The 22,687-nt window shown below is 29.1% G+C and overlaps 1 protein-coding gene across 2 annotated transcripts; it reads left to right on the forward strand.

Annotated features, from left to right (window-relative positions):
- The first annotated feature begins 1,659 nt into the window (after positions 1-1,659).
- LOC136970817 (failed axon connections homolog) lies at positions 1,660-20,483 on the forward strand. Of its 2 annotated transcripts, none has more exons than XM_067265286.1 (6): positions 1,660-1,945; positions 6,643-6,781; positions 8,292-8,491; positions 12,105-12,313; positions 15,975-16,088; positions 19,632-20,483. In XM_067265286.1, exons 1-6 carry the CDS (start codon positions 1,782-1,784, stop codon positions 19,697-19,699), a joined length of 894 nt encoding a protein of 297 aa, XP_067121387.1. In that variant the 5' UTR covers positions 1,660-1,781; the 3' UTR covers positions 19,700-20,483. The 2 variants fall into 2 exon arrangements, with proteins under 2 accessions (XP_067121387.1, XP_067121388.1); XM_067265287.1 differs by lacking the exon at positions 1,660-1,945 and adding an exon at positions 6,209-6,563.
- The last annotated feature ends 2,204 nt before the right edge of the window (positions 20,484-22,687 follow it).

Genomic DNA, 22,687 nt, shown 5'->3' on the forward strand with positions numbered 1-22,687 from the left:
TATAGTGAATATAGTCAACGTTACATTCACGAAATTACTAGTATTTTAAGTAATAATATACATATAAAATATTCGATTAAAAAATTTTCCTTTTGAAAAGTATAAATTCAATTGTTTATTGATACAATAAAATAGTAATATAAACTCAACATTTGGTAATAAACAATTATAGTGAGTTTATATATCAATGAAACTCGATTTAGATGTCACAATCGTTAATTTATTAATATTGATATATCTACGTTCAATTTGGATCGTAAACCAGATTCCATCCTTTCTCACCTTTTTTCATGCTTGTCTATTGTAGAATTAGGCATTGAAAAATGCCCCTTTTATGACGTAAAAAGTACTTCTTAACAGTATAGCTTTTTTAAAACTCTTTCTGCTGACCTGTGGGCACTAAGAGGGTCTCTTTTAGCACGTGTTTGGGCAGGCCCACAAGAGAGCGGCCGAGTAGTGAGGGACGGGATCCGACATATCTGGACGGACCAGTTCTCAAAAAATTTCTAGGAATTTATCGACCCGTCCAGATTCGAACCCGAGTTCCCCAGAGCGATAGGTTGCCACCTTGACCGCTCGGACATCCATCCAACCTGCAACAGTATAGCTACTAAAAGAACTTTTATGGCTCATCCGTTATGGCTCCGGTCTACAAACACCAATATTTTTTTAAAAAATCCATCCAATAACTTTAACCTTTACTCGAATTCTCGCACTCACGAACTTACACGTCAAGCGTCTGGTTCTGTGTAATTCGACACAATGAAACAACCCGAACACTCGCTTCCCACAAATCCAACCCTTGGGTCCTCGTCCCGGGAAGTAAAAACGCCAATTTTATAGATTAAAAGACTTTAAATTGGCGACCGAAGGGGCTCTGGTAATCACAATTTGCAGTCATTAAACAGAATTTCAGACATTCGCATCAATAATCGATTTGTGATGAATTTGTCGTTTACGAGTATTATAATTAAAAGGAAATGATATTTGTAACCTTTAAAATCTTTATAACCTGGATGGTTCATGGAAACAGTGAGATACAAAAATAAATTAAAGTAAAATTTCCTTACGTATAAATGAGAGGAAAAAAAGGTTTTTGTAATTCAACATCAGATTGTATAAAAGAATTTTCAACACTCGCACCATCCAAGAGAGTAAGGAAAGTGTCATACGATTGTGATGTCGAAATGCTTTTAAACGGCTGTTTACAGGCGTGAACTAATGGAGGGTTTGTGTTAGTTTTGTTCCTCCGATGTCGGCAAATTTTGCTGAATAGTTGGTAAAGTCAGATCACTGAAATAATAATAAAATAACATTTTTTTTTAACGTGATATGGATGCTGTATATTATAAATATATATTTTTCGGAATTAAGAGAGATACAGGAGATAAAGAAAACGGACACGAGAATGGGGAGAGTGAGGGGAGGAGAGCCAGACTTCGTGACTGGTATTTTGTATGAACTATGAAAGAAAATACATATTTTTAGATCAATTCCTGTTATGAAATTTATCTCCAATTGGATAGATCAAAATTGCTTCTTTCAGTCACCATTGTGATTAGTAGGTGGCACCCCGGTCTTTTAGCGCTCTCTGAGATAAAAAAAAAAAAAAAAAAAAAAAGCCTAAATCTACAAAAAAAGTAGGTGGCGCTCGTAACATATTGCCTGTTGTGGGATGAGGAAAACCTGGAACTGTTATCCGGCTCTGACGACCATAACGATAACAATATATACAACAAGTAATATTTGTTTTTCACACGTTTAACAGATAGCTTGGAATCATGTGGAATTCTCTCGACGCTACCCGAAATTCTCTGTCGACTTTCTTAGGAAATGCTTTTTCTTTTCAAACAGTGAAAAGGACACCAAGAGTAGTGTTGTATTTTGTGTTGTTTGCTGCTGCTGTTATTACGTCACGTAAAGTCATTTTAATGAAGAATAAAAGGTATTACTTCCATTATTTTCATTTAATATCTGTATCAACATCTAAAATAGTAATATTTATTTGTAAAATAACATATTTAATATAAAATAATTGACTACACCTATAACACTATACTTATGGAACTCAAAATCATGTATAAACACAGTGTTTGTGGCACAACACAGGTACCACAAACATTGTGTTTATACATGATTTTGAGTTCCATAAGTGTAGTGTTATAGGTGTAGTCTAACCACAAAATACCGTATGACAATTGGTTTATAATTAGCAATTATGGCATTCGTGAAAATTGGCCCACTCGCCTCACTGGTGTGCCAAATTTCCATTCGTGCCATAATTGCCTATATTATAAACTAATTGCATAATATACTATTTGCTTGTATATTTGTTGTGATGTATACTTGTTTGTTTTTGATATAAACACCAACCAAAACCCGATGCTTAGCAAATAGACACACGCAAATTGCCGTAAATAATCTGGCTATAATTTGGAATTCATAATTATTATTTCCAAATTATAGCCCGATTATTTACGGCAATTTGTTGGTGTCTGTTTGTTTTTATTTTGATGTTGAGAATGTATATTAATTTAATTGCAATGTAATACATCAAAATTAGGGTTTCTGAAACGGGATCCCGGGATCCCGGCTGTTTTTTTACCCCGGGAAATATCCCGGGAAATTTTTCTCATCCCGGGAAATCCCGCAATTTTTTTAAAAGTTCACTTTTTTCTTATTTTGTGTTAAGATTGAAGAAATTTTACAAATAGAAAGTATAATTAACTCATAAACTGTCAGAATGCCGGAATGCATTTATATTTAATTTAAGCCTGTGTTACTGATGGTGCAGCTGTAATGGTGAAATTTGGAAGGTTAATTGAATGTGAGCATCAGTTATGTTATGCACACGGAATTCATTTAGCGGTATGTGATGTTTTGTACCAAAAGTCAACCACTTCAGTAGCAGTCCCTCTTTCTGAAGAAATTCAAACTGAAGATGAAGAGCGCAATGACGATATTGAGAAAGATGAAGAAGACTTTAGTTATAGTATTGATTTTGAAAGTGTTTTGTGTGAGCGTTTGGCTGAAGTTCCTTTCGATATAGATATTTCATTTGAATTACATGACACACTAGGTAATGAAATAGTCTGTTCTCAAATCATTAATAAGGTTAGAAAAATAGCAAAATTTTTTCGCAAATCACCTTTAAAGAATAACATCTTACAAAAATACGTTGAACAGGAACATGGGAAAAATTTGCACTTATTTCTGGATTCCAAAACCCGATGGAATAGCCTTTTAGCCATGTTAGAGCGATTTATTAAAATAAGATCATCCATATCGAAAGCAATCATTGACTGTAATAAAGATACGGACAATTTTGATCTTGACAAACAAGAAGTTACTGTAATTCGTGACATCGTGGCATCACTGCAGCCATTAAAAGCTGGAGCAGAAAAGCTTGGCAACAGAGGATCGACTTTACTTTCATCGGAAGGTATTTTTTCTTTTATTATAAATGAGTTAAATCAACTAAACACACCTTTTTCAAGAAGACTAAAAGAGTCGTTTATTCGACGCATAGCAGAGAGAAGAAATGTAAAACTGACTGGCCTCATACAATATCTCAATAGTGGAAAGAATTATGGAAAAGTTTCAACTTTCCCAAGTGAAAAAAGTTTGCCAGCCTTACCAACCAAGACTATGTTAATTTTATCAGCAAAACAGATGTTAGATCGTCTTTTTGAAGTATCTACTGATTCTACTTCCGGTGATACAGATCAACTACCAGATGTCGCAAGCTCATCTGCAATGACTTTAGCTGAAAAGCTTGATGCTGCTATCAAAGAAGCTGAGATAGACAGATCAAGAAAAGTGGACAACAAAAGCAGTACTGAAACGCGTCTCGAGAACGAAATAGAAATCTTTGAGGCTACAGGTGAAAAAACACACATCATCTGTCTTCTGTTAAATGCGTTAAAAACGATTCCACCCACATCGATTGAATCAGAAAGGGCATTCTCGGCAGCAGGACTTTTTATTACCAAATTAAGAACCAGATTGAGTGATCGGAGTATCGACCATCTTTGTTTCTTAAAATCTCATTATAAAAATTTACAGTAATATTTGTATTATGTTTTATTTAAATAAAAAATATCATTTTCTAAGTTAGAAGTTTGATCAAAGTTCAGTTTTTTTTCTTTAAATTTTTAACTCAATTCGTAGGCAATTTTTGTTATAAGCAGTTTCGAACAAACTTTAACAAATTTTTTTTTATTTGTGAATTTTCTACGTAATTCAAAGGTATTTTTAATACATATTTTACACATCATTATTAATACGATTTTGGAGGTTGTAGAACACTTAAATTACTTTAAAAAATGAAAAATAATGATATCATTCGATTTCAAGATATTTTTTATATTTTAAAAATAATTTATTATATCCCGGGATTTCCCGGGATCCCGGGAAACAGTTCACTTTTATCCCGGAATCCCGGGACAAGCAAAAGACCGGGAAATAAGAAACCCTAATCAAAATTTAAAAATTCAAATAAAAAACATGTATTTATACTTCAATGTTTATTCAATGGATACCAGGTTTTATAACTTGTATAACGAAATTTATGAGAAAAAAGATGATAAATTTCTATGGCCTTGCTGTGTTGTAGAGAAGACATTACTTAAAAAAAACACCTGCAGTCCTTGATTATTAGTGCTTAATAATTAATGAATGTTGTCTGTCAGTAAAATTTAACCTTTATAGAATATTAATTGCAATTAGTTTCGGAATGTTTAATTCATGATGCGTATTTTTGTATTGAATTTTAAAATTTTATCATAATTTAGAAATTAATTTTAATGTTTAATTTATAACAAATAGAAATATATTTTGTTATGATAGTATATGAGGAATACAAAACAAAATAAGTAAGAAATTTATGCTTTTATTATAATGAATATTTTTAAAGTACTTCAACTTTTTATTTGAATCAGTATTTAACTATTGTAGATATAATTAAATTTTGTATTTAAGTTTGTATTATTTTTCTCATTAATGGAGAGGAAATTGATTAGAGATATTATTTGATAAAAATAAGCTTTTGCTTAGCTTTATTAATGTGTTTGATTATGAATAGTAGCTTCAACTTATCATTATTTCTTTCTACAATTAAATTACTGATTTATATTTAAAATTTAGTATTTTCTTTTATTTTGAAGGATAAATTGATATTTGAAGATCAATCTATGCATTTTATAAAGTGACCTTGAGGTTTTCTTGCATAAAGTGTTAAATAAATCTGTCTGTGTGAGAAATCGTATAATTATATTGCAACACATGCAATTAAGTTATAAAAGAAAATATCAAAATATTTTTAAAATTTAATACTGCAAATTTATTTAAAAACCTTACCACAACTAAGTTGTGTTTTTAAAATCTTACAGTAATTATTATATTGAATAAATTGTTATTTTGATTTAACTTTGCACATATAAGAAATTTACCATTCTAAAAAAATAAGTTAAAATATTACATTACAAAGAATTAATCTTTTGAAGGAAAATAAATAGGAAATTTATGTATGTTATTAAATTGATATATAAGATATTTTAAGGAAAACACTTCTTGTCTTTCTTTGTTATTACTTAGTTATATATAGGTAGTTATTTAAATTATCTCTATGTAGAGTGCTCTGTAGCTTCATTGAATAAGCTGAATGGCACCAAAATTTGTATGTAGGCTATTTAAGGCATGGGGAGAGGGATTGCATGATAAAATTTAGTTCCAATATGTGCTGATAGGGTAAATATGCTGCTCTTCAACATATAATACCATATGGAGGAACACAAAGAAATAAATGTAAAATACAATTTAAAATTTTTATTATCATAACCTGAATATCATTTATTGTTTATTCATGATGTTGGAAGATGTCTCTGATGTTGTCTTAGTCAGAAAGTCCATACAATCATGTAATACACAGTATGCTCAAGTGCAGAATGCAACTCATCTGGAGAACATGTTCTGCTCATGTCCTTTAAAGCAGCTAGGTTAGGGACACCTCCTCAAATAGACATTGGTTTTGAGGTGACCTTACAGCCAAAATCATATGGTATAAGATCAGGTTATTATGGCCATGGTAGTTACTTTTTTCATGGCCTTGCCATGAAAAAAGTAACTAATTACTCTGTCTTCAGTAAAATGATTTCATAAAAGCTGTCACACTTATCTTGTGATATGAGGCAGAACTGTATCTTGCTAGAAATTGTTTCATTTCATCCATATTTGTTGCAGTTGTGGAATTTCAAAGCTATGTAGCATGTGAAGATAATGTTCTGTAATGGAACAGGTTACTGAAATGTGATATGAAGCCATACCAAAGAACAATCTTCAGCCAATATAGGGGAATTTGGTGGATAACAACTGGAACTTAGCCCATATTTGTCAGTTTTGAGTGTTGACTGCCCCATTAAGATAAAAATGGGTTTTTCTCTCCCCATAAAACAATGTTCCATTGAAAGGCATTGTCCACTTCCATTTTGATCTAAAACAATAGAGTGACTCTCAGTTTTAGTTTGAAGATCATCTTGAAGAAATTGGTGGCAATGATTGATTTTGTAAGGATTATAGTGGATTATTATTATTTTTCATAAAAATATTTTAATACAATTTTACATAATTATTTGTTAATTTCAGGAAACAATTAGATTATAGTAAGAAAAGGAAAGATGTTGTAATATTACATCATTTTTCAAGATCTGTTGGTATACCAAGTTTATCCCCATTTGTTTTAAAATTGGAAACGTACTTAAGAATGGCTAAAATCCCTTATGAGGTATAGTATGAATATTTTCTTTCATTTACTATTTTAGTTATTATATATGTATAGATCAGAATATTGCAATGTTTTAGAAATTAAAATTTTAATTATAAAATATATGAAATTTTTTTCTATCCGAAGAATTTTTAAGGCTTATCATAGAATGTATAATTTTAAGACTATTGAAATTTATTCAAGATAATGCATAGAGCTATCCTATTACTGAGTTATTTATTTGTATTTGTTGCATTTTCATCGTGAGCCAGTTTATTTCTTTCTAGGTTGCAATATCAACATTGTTTTAAGCATATATATCCAGTCAATATAATACAACGTGAAATATGTTCCTCTGCTTAATTCAGCTATTTAGAAACCAGGATGTGAGATGGAGAATGTGTGCATGTTGTACAGTACATAAAGCATTTAAATAAAAGAAAAATACAGCTTTTTAAATTAAAAGAAAATCAAATTGCTAATAAGTTTAGTAAACTAAAATTTTTCTCTATTAAATAAAGTTTTTGACATTTTATGAACATTTTCAGCATGCAATAAATACAAATGTTGCAAACTGAGATGTAAAAAACAAAACTGATTCTTTAAATTTAGTATACAGTTATCGTAGAATATGAATTATAATAAATTTTATTTGTAGGACATAAAAAGTCATAATAAATAAAGAATAAATTTGATTTATTGAACATATTAGTTTAGTCTTATAAATTATAACATAATACTAAGTTTCACAATCATTCATGAGTTTTTTTTTTAAGTTTACAAAATAAAAGACTATACTATAAAAGTGTCTTCTTTTGTCCTTTTCTCTCACCTCAGAAATAACAATCCTAGGCAAAGTTGACTTTTATTTAGAGGCTTCTTGTTAGTGGCGTAGCGTGGGTGTCAGCCGCCCGGGGCAAAGGAAAATTTTGCTGCTCCCTTATTTAGGTATTATTATTATTTATTGTGAAATTTTGTTGTCCCCTTAAAGTGCCGCCCGGGATAGGCTGCCCCCGCCGCCCCCACTACGCTATGCCACTGCTTCTTGTCTGCTTCAATATGCAAAATATTACAATCTTCCCTATGATGACAGCACAAATAAAAAATATAACAAATATTTTATGAAAGGACAAAGACACTTTTATTGTAGTGTTTTATTTTGTGAATGTATATTTACTTCTTTGGCCATTTCATCAAATGCTTTTTGAATTAAAGAATATTGTTTTACACATTTTATTTGGAATTAAAATTTTTTATTTAAATTATAAATATACTATTAACTACTGTATATAATTTCTATAAATGTATTTTTTTTAATGTTAATAAATATTAATTTTTAAAAATTTTTTTGTGCATGATGAAACAATAAATCAGATCATATATCATTCATCTCTAACAAAGACCTGTAATAAAAAGAATTATTATTATTATATATATATATAAGTTTTTATTCCTTTAAATTATGTTTTAAAAAATTTTAATCATATTTAATTTGTGTTAAACTTTAAAACTATTTATTTATTTTTTTTAGAATGATTTTTCTGGTTCCTCAACTGGACCGAAAGGCAAAGTACCATATATTACATTAAATGGAATGGAAATGGGTGACTCTCAACTTATAATTGAATTTCTTAATGAAAAATATAACATTAATCTCAGTTCAAATTTGTCAAATGAACAAAAAGCTATAGCTAGGGCACTCAGAATAATGGCAGAAGATCATTTTTTCTGGTATATAGTTTTAAGATTTGAATTTTTTAAAATATTTAATATAAATGTTTAAAAAGCATTTTATAACAATTTTATAATGTTGCATAACAATTTTAATTGTTAAAGAGTAATTGGAAGGAATTCAAGTATTATGCAAATGTTTGATGGGAAAGGAAATCTTATAATTGTTTATGTGAATGAGAGGAAAGTGAATTAGTGTTTACATAAGTTGAATATGTTCAAATAAATCTTATTTTATTTTTCTTATAAATTTAGTTTATAGCAATAATTCAAAAAGTGTCTAATAAATTGTTAAAATATAACAAATAATGAAGTAATGGATAATATTTTATCAGTAATAACTAAAAAAATAATTATTTTGTAGCTTAAGAATTTTTAAAAATGTAATCAATATAATAAGAGAAGAAATTATTTTATATCAATTAATAAATGTATAAAATATATTATAATCATATGTTTAAAATCTTATGCTGTTGACTACTCTCAATACAAATAAAAATATTGAACACTTACTAGTCTATCTGTGGCCAAAAGAAGAATAATGTTTTAATAAGATTTAAAGAGAGGAAAAAATTATATAAGACTACTAATAAATATTCAGATAGCAAATACATTAAAAAATTTATACTTGATGATGATGATAAATTGTTTTTCACAATATACTACAGAAATAACTTGCTTAATATGACTTTGTTTAATTCAGGATTCACTGTAGTGAAGTTTATAATATGCACCAGAGGATTTAATTAACTTGAAATGGTTCATTATAATGTATTCATTGCCTGATTTGAAAGCATTACACTTTAGAATTTATTAAGTATTAGAACTAATACATTAAGCATTAGAATTTATCTAGTTGGGTTGCAATTTGAAAAAATTGTAGACCTATAAGTTTCCACTGTTGTCTGTTTGTCCGTCTTTCCTTAACATTGAGAACAGAGTTAGATAGACGAAAGACAAGACCAGACAAAACCTTAGGGGCAGGAGGTCTCGATTAACTGTGTGCGAACTTCTGATGCAAACTGGAAGTCATGTTATTTCAATTCAAAAATGTCCTCTGAAATTAGATAGATGACAGCACGACAGTGTTGTTAAAGTATGATGTACCTCTTTACATAATAATTTTCCTTTAACAATAAAGTTATAGGGCAAGACTGCTAATTTGAAAGTGGTGAGCAGTGCTGGATTTACCTATAGGCTGAGTAGGCTGCATCCTAGGGCTCCGCGTTTCTACAGGCCCCAAAACTGTCAATGAGATTTCAACTTTTATAAACTTTTAATAAAAAAAATAAGAGCCATTTCTAAAGGATCTAAAAGATGATGCAGCAAATTTGAAAATCTGTTAAGATATCCAATTTTGAACATTAATTTGAAATTTTTGAATATTTTTCAAACTTGTTTCTTGTTTGTTTACATTCTGGAGAAAAATTAATACTTTTATTTGGAGTCCAAATAAAAGTATTAATTTTCGAAAAGTTATAAATTTTAAAGCTTTCACAAGGTTGCTGAGATTTTCAGTCATTAACAAAGAAATTACTTTAAAACAAAGGTACAGTGAGAATTTATAAAAAATCCTTATGTGAATAAGTCAAATAAGATTAATTTCAGACATACTTATTATTTTTAAGGGCTCCAAAGCCTTGCTTGTCGTAGGGCCCTCGAAAATGCAAATCCAGCTCTGGTTGTAAGCATATATTTTAAATTAAATAAATTAAAAAATATGATTATGACTATGTCACAATAAAATAATTGCTTGTTTATTTTTGTATGTTAATTAGAATATAAATGAGATAGATGAACATGGTTTTACATAGTTTAGAAGATTGTCAGCACAATGTTTGAATATGGGTATTATAGAGGGAAAGCAGGTGGTCAAAATGTCAGAGGTTATGTTTACAAAATACTTGAATGTCCTTTTAATAATAATGCTGTGTTAATAATATAATTTATATTTAAGTATATATTGAATGCAAATTTAAAAAAGTAAATGTTTAAATAATACTATTTTATGCAGTTCTTTTACTATGCTGGTTTTAAACAGAGTTTAAATCAAATTTTAATGACCTAATATTAAATTTAGGATAATAAAAATGAAATTTTAAATTTGTATTTATAACTTACAAATATATTATAAAACAATTTTTTAGTTTTAAATAGTATGAAGCATTTGCATGTTTTATAAAATATAGTATGAGAATACGAGGGCACACTGTCAAAAGCCTGTATTCCACTTACACGTCGAATTGGTAAAACTTGCCCACTTTGTCTTTAGGATGGCTTTTTTTTTTTCGAGAGGCAAGGGGGTGGACAAGTCGATAGGTGTCCATGTGCCAAGTAAGACAGGTTGACAGGTTTAACAAATAAACAAAGCATTTATTGAATGTCTAAATCCACTTTACAGGAGGATATACAGAACTAAATACCTATATAGGTTATATAAAGCTAGATGCAGCTAAATGCGGTTATAAAGTGTAATATTTATACAGTGGAGCTCTACCCTATGATAGCTATTCCTAATTCCATTGAGAGAGAGAGTTTGCAGTCCACTAATAATTACCTCTATGCGGGAGTAAAGAGTCGTTATGGCAAATGTCATCTATAGGAAGAGTCGTAGCTGTTGAATGTCTTCTCGTCTGGGATCCTAGTCTGTTGCATGGAGATTGACAGGCCACAATTACAAAAATATAACTTCCAAGTATGAACGCTGTGCACTTCCGCTGTCTGTCTCTTTTATACAATTGTTGTGGGAAAGGAGTTATGTGATCATTCGTTGTTGATGATGATGATGCATTCCTTGACAGCTAAGTGTCAACTTTCCCACTCGATTGTTGATATAACCAGTGACCTCCAATCTGATTCTCTGCAAGGAGAGTTTTTCTATTGGAGATGTTTACATTTTAGAGAAAATCACTTTACATTAGTTTTAAAAATTCTCGTAAAAATCCGCAGGCTCACAATAGTATGAAACATACAAATGTTTAATAAAAGAAAGAAGATTTAAAATTAAAAGTATTTTTATTGAAAACTTATGGTTTAAATCAGGGATGGGCAACCTGCGGCCCCTGGGCCACATGTGGCCCGCATTCATATATTTTGCAGCCCGCGACGCATAAAATGTGAATAAATATATCAATTTCCCAGCTTAAGGAAGTATGCAGCAAAAATTCAAACATTATTTTTACAACTTATGTATGTGAATAGTTTTTCCCGCAATGAATTTAGTAAAAATTAAAACAAATAACTGGCTAACAGACACATGGAAACTAATTTAAAACTAGAAGTGACGAATATTTAACCAAATATTTCCAATATATTACGTTTACATTAGTTCCAGAAGCTAAATTAAGTATACCTATGCTAATTTATAATTATATATGAATAAATAATTCTGATTTACCAACATTTTTTTTCTTTCTCTTGTATGTGGCCCGCATCAGTTCAAAAGTCTTAAAATGCGGCCCTTGCATAAAAAAAGGTTGCTCATCCCTGGTTTAAGTGATAGATATAAAATATATTTAAAATTTATAAATAAGTAAATGTGTGTATATTTTTAAAATAAATGTATGTAGGTATCAAAAAATATAAGTAGATATATTTTAATTTATGTAAACAGGTGTCTTATTCTCTATCGATGGTTTTTTGATGATGATTGCAATGTGATAAAAGCTACAACGTGGTCATTTCCTCTTCGTTTATTGCTTGTTCCTATTATTCGACGAATTTTAAAACGACAGTCTTGGAATCAAGGTATTGGGCGACATACAGATACTGAAGTTATGGATATGGCAAGAAATGACATTTTAGCATTGAGTGTTTATTTAGGTAAGATTTTATAAATATGATAGACTCTAATTATATTAATAGAGAATGTTATTAAACAATATAAAGATTTAGATTGAGATTAGAAGTTTATTTTGATTAAAAAATTTGTACAAAATTAAATAAATTTTAGTAGTAAAATATGTGCAAATAAAGATAAAGTTGAAGACTACAATGAGCAGTTTTCTATATATTGTGATACAACACATGTTTAATTGGTTGAAAAACAATGATAACCACATTTTTGATTATAAATTTGTTAAAGTCACAATAAAAATTGTAATTTTTTTCTAGTAGCCCATATCTTTTGAAAATTATTATAATTTATCTGTTAAATTTAATGAAATATAACTTTCAAAGAATTCTAGTTATTAGAAACTAGCAGACCATGTGTTGCTGTGGCTCAAAATGTATCTATTATAAATGTATAACACTTTCCCTGTGGGGGAATTTCGAAAAATCCCTTCTTAGTGTACATTCTCTTGACGTACCCTATTAAAATGCAATCAAAAACGCAAAAAACTGCATCGAAAATAGTATAATAGAAGCTGAGTTCTTTGCGGTAAGCCTTAATCTTGTCCCTCTCCTCCGCGGGGGGAATTTTGACATCTATATTATATAAAAACGCGCATATTCAAATGCAACGTTATGTCAAAATTTCAAATCAATCGGTAAAGAACTTTCGGAGATTAGCTATTAGGAACAAACAAACATTACATTTTTATTTATATAGATTAATTCCTCTTTAAACATCAAATTACCTTTAAAAATAATTCTAATATTATTCTGATTAAAATGTATGCGGTAGTATCCCCGCTCTTACGACGTAGTTGGATCGTGAGAAAAATGTCATTAAGAGAGTGCATCTCCTGTAAGTTTAATGTCTCGAACCAAAGTTTCATTCTCAGAAATGTCTCTTGAACTATATGGCAATAGTTAACAAAAAAAAAAAAAAATATGAAATTGTAAATACAATTTAATTTTTAAACTTTTATAGCTAAATATTTCATAATTTTCCAGGTGAAAAATATTTGTTTAAGAAAAACTAGGACACACTAGTACAAAGTTAAAATTGTGTGTGGTGCCATTTGTTATGAGATTTCATTAAAAAATAACTTTTTATTATTAATTCGTGGAGGGAGGGAATTTTGACATGTATATTATATAAAAACACGCTCGTATTTGAATGGAACGTTGTGTGAAAATTTCAAAGCAAACGGTGAAGAACTTTCAGAGATTAGCTGTTAGGAACAAATGAACATTACATTTTTATTTATATAGATTATTTATATTATATTCATTGCGAAGATAATAAATAAATAATTTAGTTGCCAATGTTTTAGTTTTTGCTATGTGTTTTTCATGAACATTTAAAGTGTGTGTTTACAGCATTATTTTTTATGTTTATGTAGAAGGTTTAACAAGATTAGATGGCTTTTTGGTTCTTATCTTCATTTTCTTTGTTTTATTTGCAAAACATGTTTGTTTGTTAGACAGTATATTATTTACTCTATTATGGTTATGCTCTATTATGCAGTTTAATCTCCTTTATTACTATATGATATTAAAAACCCTTCAATCAGTGATAATAATTTTTTAAATTAAAAACAATTTTATTCTATTCTATATTACTTGTTTTCATCTTACTTATTGTCTTAACTAACTTGTGTTTGCATGTTCTTAAATAAAAAAAAAGCCCAATAACATATATTTTTCTTATTTTGTATTGTTTCTGTTATTTTATTTCTTCTATATTGGGGAATAATCTAGTCAACAATTTCATTATATTTGTTTTATTTTATTTAGAATCATTAGCTAAATAGGTGTTGAATAGCACTTTAATGCTATTTGTAGAATAAGGATTTGGTGACAATTATGTTGAATGAGATAAGTATTTTGATCATAAGAAATAATAGATAAGTTTATCCCTATTTACACAATTTTGATGAGAGATTTTCAAGAAACTCTTGAGTACACTCATAAACTTGGTTTATACTATATATGTATATAAATAAACAACAACTAACCCATTATACATAGACTTCAACCAATGCCAAATTATCTTAAAATTATTAATGTTGCTATAGCTGTTTTCTAGCCCGATAATTCGGCATTGGTTGGAGTCTTTATACTATATATGTTTATTAAAATTTGAAAAATAAAGGTTGTAAAGAAACAGTATAAAAGTTCAAGAATTTTAACGAGTAATAAAGTATTAAAAATGCAGTAAAGAATTTTATCACTTTTAAATCAAAGTTACAATTTTCATCAAATATAAATATTTTTGTTTAATTTTCGTCGGATGGATAAATATATTTTTTACAAACAAGAGACAAGTCGCTCCAAAATTTATTAGACAATCACCATTTACACTGATGTTCCAGAACAATTTTATAGACAGCCAGACCTTCCTTTACTCAACTGCCTACTTTTTAAAAAGTCCCTTTAAAAAACACAGAAAAACCAATAAAGTTAAAAAATCTTTAAAATTGGTATGGTAATCTTACGTAAATTTAAATTTAAATTCGTCACCAGAGGGATATATCGGCGTAATCTACATTAAACAGCGCTAATTCTCAGTGGATAAAAGGAGCCGAGATCTTGACGGGATAAGGATGACTTAAAGAAGATGTCGTAAGATTACCATACCAATTTTAAAGATTTTTTAACTTTATTGGTTTTTCTGTGTTTTTTAAAGGGACTTTTTAAAAAGTAGGCAGTTGAGTAAAGGAAGGTCCGGCTGTCTATAAAATTGTTCTGGAACATCAGTGTAAATGGTGATCGTCTAATAAATTTTGGAGCGACTTGTCTCGTTTGTAAAAAATAAATATTTTTATCCTTAAGAAGTATAGTGAAATATAATAGCAGAATATAAAACTGAAAACAATCAACTCTATGAATTATTTTTAAATGTAATTTGTAGGATTTCAATATGTTTTATTTTTATTAAAAGTCATGTTTAATTGAATTTTGTGGAAAATGCAATGATGTGTTTGATTTTGAATTATGATCACTCCAATTATGAAGTTAAAAAAATATTAACATTAAAGTATTAAATTGCATAATAATAATGTTCTGGTAATCATAATTTTGTATATATTTTTATTCCTAATTAAAATAAACAGAAATATTAGTGAATGGTTGAATTATTTCTGATTAGAAAAGTGTTTATAAAACTTCTAGTTAATGTTTAAAATCTAGTATTTACTTAAAGTTTTGTAAAAGACAGCAGCATAGAACAATATAACAAGGAAAAAAATATTGTTTTCACTTTCAAGAACTAAAATGAGTGTAAATATTTAAATTTAGAAAAGTAATCTCAGATCTTTTCATGTAGTTATATGCAAATGATGACTAAAACTATTTTAAAAATTATTCATACATTTATTAACTAAATTTTGATTTTCATGAATTATTCAGTAATTTTATTATTTCTGTAATTAAATATAAAATAATCATGGAATGATTTAATTACTTTATTAATTTTTGATTAATTTTCTTGTTAGTAGATTTTTTTACATTAATTATTTTTATTGAAATTGAGATTAAAAGTATTTTGAAATAGATTTGATTGAACACTCAATCATATTTCAGATCTGAAATAAAATCAGACTTTTAATAAATATTTTCTAAGTTTAATTGAAATATAATTTATTTATTTAAGGAAATAAAAAGTTTTTTATGGGAAATGAACCATCAGAAGTTGATTGTGCCTTATTTGGATTTCTCGCTCAGTTAGTTTATACTCCAATGCCAGAATTTGAAAAATTAATAAATGGTAAGTATTTTTGAATTTATTAAGTAAATATATTAAAATTTTATATAGATGATACTTATTTTATTTTTTTAAATTGATTTGTTTAATATCTAATATTTTGAATGAAACACACATACAACTGGATACAAAATTCAAGTAATATGTAAATGTTCAGTAAAATTAAATTATTTGTTAATATTAGAGCAGAGGTGGGCAACCTACAGCTTATGGGTTAAATCCAGCCTGTAAAACATGAAATCCAGCATATAGACTTTTTGTAAAATACTTGCAATAAATGGAATATCTTAAATTTGTATTTTATTTTTTGATATGTTAATAAAATTTATTATACTCATGAGCATGTATAAATATTACTATAAATAATATAAAACTTTATTTCATAATGTTTTCATTATACACCATTTTAATATTTCTAAAAAAATCTTGTAAATTATGAAAGTTGAAAGAATTTAGCTAGCACAGTGGTTCTTAACCTTGCTGGAGGTACCGAACCCCATCAGTTTCATATGAGCATTCACCAAACCCCTTTTAATTGGAAAAATAAAATATAATTTTTCAAATTCAAAACATACGTATATATTTTATTGGTCCACAAAATAAACAAAACCATTACAGAACAAAACATTACAAACAAAGAACAAAACATTAAGAACAAAAAACAAAATTTAAAATCAGTGTGACTGCTGCTGTTGCCTTTTAGACACCAGTTCGGAAATGCGAGGCTTTACCTTGGAAAGTGCCACTCGCATGTCATTTTCGCAACTAAGTCTGTTCCTTTTCTTCGTTTTAAGGTCCAGCATCCTCGAAAAGGATTGCTCGCAAAGATATGTTGTCACAAACGGTATCAAAATCTCCAGAGCTTTCTTCGCAATAGCAGAGTACGTTACTATTTGGTGGCACCAAAACGATGAGAGCGTTGTTGTTTTGAAGAGTTGCTGTTGAACCTGGCTCTGCTGAATTTCAATGATTTCATCCAGGTATGTATCATTGACATCTGTTTTCTCAACATCAAACGTAAACGGCTGCCTCACCCATGCTGGATATAACTCTCTTGAAGGGAAGTACCCTTCAAGAGACTTTGCAAGCTCGTCTAAGTGCATGGAAATTGCGTGCTTCAGTTCCCCCGATACAGAAATATCTCCGATTCCAGGCACATCATAAATCTTATTTACACATTCGTCTAGCAGGGTAAAGTTTGCAAAGTTGCCGTTTTCTATTCGTCGTTTCCACAACGGTAGCTTTTTTTGAAACGCCTTCAGGGCTTCTTCCGCTTCGATGATGTTGACACCACCGCCCTGCATCTGTTGATTCAGATGATTGAGAGCTGCAAAGATATCAGCCATGTACGCAAGCATGAGAATAAATTCAGAATTTTTGAAGCAATATGCATGACCATGTTGGTGCTCTTGCAAAAACAGGGCTAATTCCTCACGTAGGGCAAAAACACAATTCAGAACCTGTCCCCGGGATAACCACCGAACGTTTGAATGGTACAGAAGTACCTCGAATTCAGACCGCATTTCTTTACACAACTCCTTGAAGATGCGGTGCCTCAGAGCACTATTTCGCACATAGTTCACGCATTCCACTACAATTTTTAAGACTTCTGCCAGTTTTGGAGGCATGGTTTTTGTTGCCAACGCATGCCTGTGTAGAATACAATGTGTAACAACGATGTGTGGTGCATCGGCTTTCACTAGCGCACCAAAACCAGACTTTCTTCCCAGCATGGCTGGAGCTCCGTCCGAACAAACTGCAGAAACCATATCTCACGAAAGATTATTTTCTTTGAAGAAGTCATCCACAAGTTTCTTTACATCGGCTGCCTTAGTTGTTGTTGTAAGAGGCTTACATAATAAAAAATCTTCCTTTATAACGTCGTCTTTCACATAGCGCACAAATACTGCAAGCTGACTTAGATTGGAAACGTCTGTAATTTCGTCGAGTTGAAGGCTGAATTTTGCCGGGCTTGAAATCAGATCTGCAACTACTTGGGCCAAGATATCTTTGCTCGTGTCATCTATTCTGTCACTGATGGTGTCATTTGAAAGAGGAATTTGGGATAACTTAACTTCAGCCGCTTTTCCCAGCATGATATTCACCATCTTCAACACGGCTGGTTTTATGAGTTTTTCACCAATATTGTGTGGTTTGCCCTGCTTTGCGATAAGGTAAGCGACTTCGTACGATGCTGTAAGGATCGGTTTATCGATGGGTACAAAGTCGAGGACAGGCAGACTACCCTTTTCATCAAATCTGGCCCTCTTCACGTTGAATTCAGCGAGTGTTGTATTTTTGTAATTTCCATGCAGATTAAAGAAGTGTTCTCTTAGTTTTGCCGGTGCTAGACTAGAATTGCTCAACTTGGCATTGCAAATCATGCAACAAGGACGCTGACTCCCATCACGTTCCGTTATACATGTGAATCGATATTGTACATATTCGTCCGACCACTTTCTTTTTTTGCTCGACATAGTATGAAGGGATTAAAATATTAAAAAAGAAATCACACGACGTACAATTACGACAGTCACAATTCGAATACTGGGCGCACCAAATTTCCTGCAGCATAGAAAGGCCAAGCGATGTTGCGTGATCACCCGCAGCCAATGATAGCCGAGTGGGGCGTGTCATCACGAACGTATGAGTCGGGTGTGTGCTTGACCGTCTTGCAGGTCGTTTATACGTGTATTCGATTGGGACCTCTTTACTTCATTTCAGTTAGAGAGTAGTAGAAGTTAGAGAGTAAGAGAAGTTAGTTTCCCAATAGAACCCACGTTATGTAGCATTAGTTTTCGAAACCAATACGGTTTCTACATCACGATGACGTCAGGTGGTTGACCGCCGAACCCCTGAGACTGACTCGCCGAACCCCAGGGGTTCGGTCAAATTCAGGTTAAGAACCACTGAGCTAGCATATACTTTAGAAATGTTTTCTTTGGCTACCATTTAAAAAAAGGTTGTCCACCTCTCTTTTACAGGTTTCATATTGTTTGTTTCATTTTCTGTAAGAAAAGTATTGATTTTACAATTGCACTAATTTTGGCAAATCAATATATTATCTATATTTTGTTAGATTCTGTTTTATCGTCTCTAAAAATTTCTGGATATATAGTTTACTCTAGCTAATTCAGCTCTCAATAATCCAGCATACCCCCTGTATGCTAGATTATGCCTATGCATTTCTATTTTCATAAAAATATTAGTCCTGACACGAGTCGGCGATGACGTTTTACCATGTTATATGAAACCAATCGCAATTTTTTTACCGTGTTATGGGAAACCGTGTTATATGAATCCGTGTTATAGGAGGGTCTACTGTATTGTTATGTATTAATAAGGTTTTATTTTTAGTTTTACTCAAAGTTTACTTTTTTCTGTTTATTTTTATTTAATATTTTATTATTTTACTCATATATATTTTTTAATGAAAGCTTATATATAAACTTGAGTAAAATAGATCTTTTTATTTTGTTTGCTTTATTTATAAAGCATTTAAAATAAACTGATATTTAATAATTTGTTTCCTTATTTTTTTTTTAGAGGATATGAAAAATATTAAAGAATATTGCAAAAGAATGAAGGAACGTTTTTGGAGTGATTGGAATTGATTAATTATTTTCTTGCATTTTTTTAAATTTGATAAATTTATTTAAAGTTTTAATTTTATGATGATAAAATATTATATACTTTACCTAATTATCTGACATTGAAAGGAGATGTAATTAGACATTTAATATATTTGAAATTGCAATAGAACTTTGATTTTGTGAACTTAAAAATGAAAAAATTAAATAACATATATTACTATATAAAATAATATAGTAATAAAGTAAAATATGTACTTTAATGAAGTATATAAAATGAGAAGAGACCAAACAAATATTATATCATGCATGAAACTGGTAGTCCATAAAAACAGGAATGTACTATAAAGTAGTGCCTTGTCTTTTAAATTTAATTTGTTCCAGTAGACTGTCAACTCTGAACTGTTCAAAATCTGACTCAATTTTTCCCATTAGAAATAATGGAAAGTGAATTAATCGGTTTCCAGTGAATTAATACCCATTTTAAATAAATTTAAACAGTAAATACATATAATTTAAGGTAAAAATAACACAATTAAATGCCTTAATAATAAATTAAAACATAATAACAATAAGTGAAATAAGTAAATAGTGTACAATAAAATGAAAGTTGCATTTACTGTACTTTAGTGAGTAGTTTAAATGACTTGTTTCTTTAATTTTCTGGTAGGATTATGGTAGGTGTTAGGATTACAGGAGGTAGGGAGCCAGCACCATTGATGCATTATTGTTGTAAAATTGTGTTATATTTAATGGATTTATTATTGTAATTATTAACTAATAAAATTTTATTCCATGATATTCTGCATATTAGTTTGATACTTGTCAAACTGGACTTAAGCCACTTTCAAAATAAAATTTTTATTATTCTATTAACCAGATAATTTTCTGTTTCCAAAATCTTAATGAATTTCAAACATAATAAGCTGCAAATTGTTTAAAATGAAAAATAATGTAGAATTGTAAACATTATAACAGCCGACAAAGATTTTTGGAAAATGGACTTAGGCCACTTTCAAAGTAATGGCTCATACAGGGTAGGCCAATGAAAACGAAACGGCAGAGTGTTCGTGTTCGTCCAAGCAAATCGCTCGGACAGGTCGATTTTATTCTCGAGGGGACATCTTATGCAATAAAGCTTTTGCGAATCTGAATATTAACTAAACAAACATTTTTTTCGAAATAAATGTTTGTTTAGTTAATACAAAATAAATGAGTTTTTAAAATTTTTTGTTGTCTGTTGTATTCAGAATCGCAAAAACTTTATTGAAAAAGATGTCCCCTCGAGAATAAAATCGACCTGTCCGAGCGATTTGCTTGGACGAACACGAACACTCTGCCGTTTCGTTTTCGTTGGCCCACCCTGTATATGTTTTTGTTATGTATATATAAAATCAAAATCAAATTTCAAATATTGAAGAATTTTAAAGCATTATAATATCTATCTTTAATAGTTTAAAATTGTTGATTACTATATTAATATTCTAAATAAGAGTTTTTAAGAAGTATATTCTTTAAAAATATTAACAAAAGAAAAAATATATTGAAAGTGTTCATTTTGTATATTAGAAATCTAATAAAATTTTATATTCTTTCAATATAAGAGATTCCTAGAATCATTAATATGAAATGTATTTTTAATACAAATATTTAGATGTACTTAAAAGTAATGTGAACTTTTTAACTAGTTCAAATAAAATACTTGTAATTTTTAAAACTTGTTACAAGGTTTTGTAATGTATGCAAGTTGTAGAATAATTTTCTTGTAATACTCATTTTTTAAATAGTATTAATAATATATTGAAAATGAATCAAAGTTTTAAATCAAATGGATTATAAAAATACAAACAAATTTCAAATATATTATTTTAGAAATAGCATTTTTGGTCTAAATGTGTTCTGTATAAAAGTATAGAATATAGACAATATATTTAAATATTTTTTAGTATGTGTATGTCTTTTAAGTATTTAGAAATATATATAAAAATCTAATAAAGAGTAAAGTTGTTAATTTTATTTGAACTATTATGATTCTTATTAGAATAGCTGGATTTTATTTACATAGAAAATACTTTTCAATTGAATAAAAATATAAGTAAATATATATGTGTTTTATGTATGAGATTATTATTATTATTATACAATATTGTTTTTATATATTAATTTTTCAGTATATCAATTGTTGGGAATGGAATATAGTATTTTGATGTAATGTGTTAGTTAAAATAAACAATTATATATTGTGACTGCCTACTAATTTAAATTTATCTTATATATATAAAATTAAATTACTATTAATTACTAATTTTATATACACGTATATCTTTATATTTAAATGTCACAAATATTAAACTTCTTTGTACAAAAATTATATAAAATAATATGCTTTTATAGCTTTGATGTCTCATGTAAGTTGTCTCAACAATATTTTGGTAACAAGCAGTTTAATGTCAACTGTTTTGTTTTATTTATCTTAGTTTCTAGTTATGGATAATTCTCCATTTAAATGAAATAATCTCTTGGAAACAACTACATAAGCTACACTACATAAGCTACACTGAAAACAAATTTCTGTCAGCAATATTTGATTAACTGTACATAAAGTAATTTCCGTGAATGTGAAATTATTTCCAGATAATTCTATAACTAATATTTTAGAAAAATAGAAATAATATAGACAACTATTATAAATATGAAGAGAGGTGAATTATATTTATTAGTTTCTGATTTCCTATATAACCACCACTGTTAAAATGAATAGGAATTTTGACATATTTTAGCATTCTAAACATTGTAGAAAAAAAAATAATATATTTCATGATATTTCTATTTTGGTAGAAAACATTTGCCCATTTATCACAAAATAGAGGATATTCTATAGCTTTTAGAAGATTCTGAATGATCGAAATCCAAAGGAATAATTTAATTATAGCGGGATAAATATTATACAACCCAGAAAGAATTTTGTTACTGTTGGAATTGATCTGGTAGCAAGAACATTTTTTAAATATA

This window comes from Centruroides vittatus, unplaced genomic scaffold, assembly GCF_030686945.1.
Source record: "Centruroides vittatus isolate TY-2023 unplaced genomic scaffold, ASM3068694v2 contig_2194, whole genome shotgun sequence".
NCBI lineage: Eukaryota > Metazoa > Arthropoda > Arachnida > Scorpiones > Buthidae > Centruroides > Centruroides vittatus.

Coding starts and splice junctions, on each gene's coding strand:
- LOC136970817 (XM_067265286.1), top strand. CDS start 1,782: ATGTGGAATTCTCTCGACGCTACCCGAAATTCTCTGTCGACTTTCTTA. Junction 1,946..6,642: donor ATTTTAATGAAGAATAAAAG/GTATTACTTCCA, acceptor TGTTAATTTCAG/GAAACAATTAGATTATAGTA. Junction 16,089..19,631: donor ATTTGAAAAATTAATAAATG/GTAAGTATTTTT, acceptor TTTTTTTTTTAG/AGGATATGAAAAATATTAAA.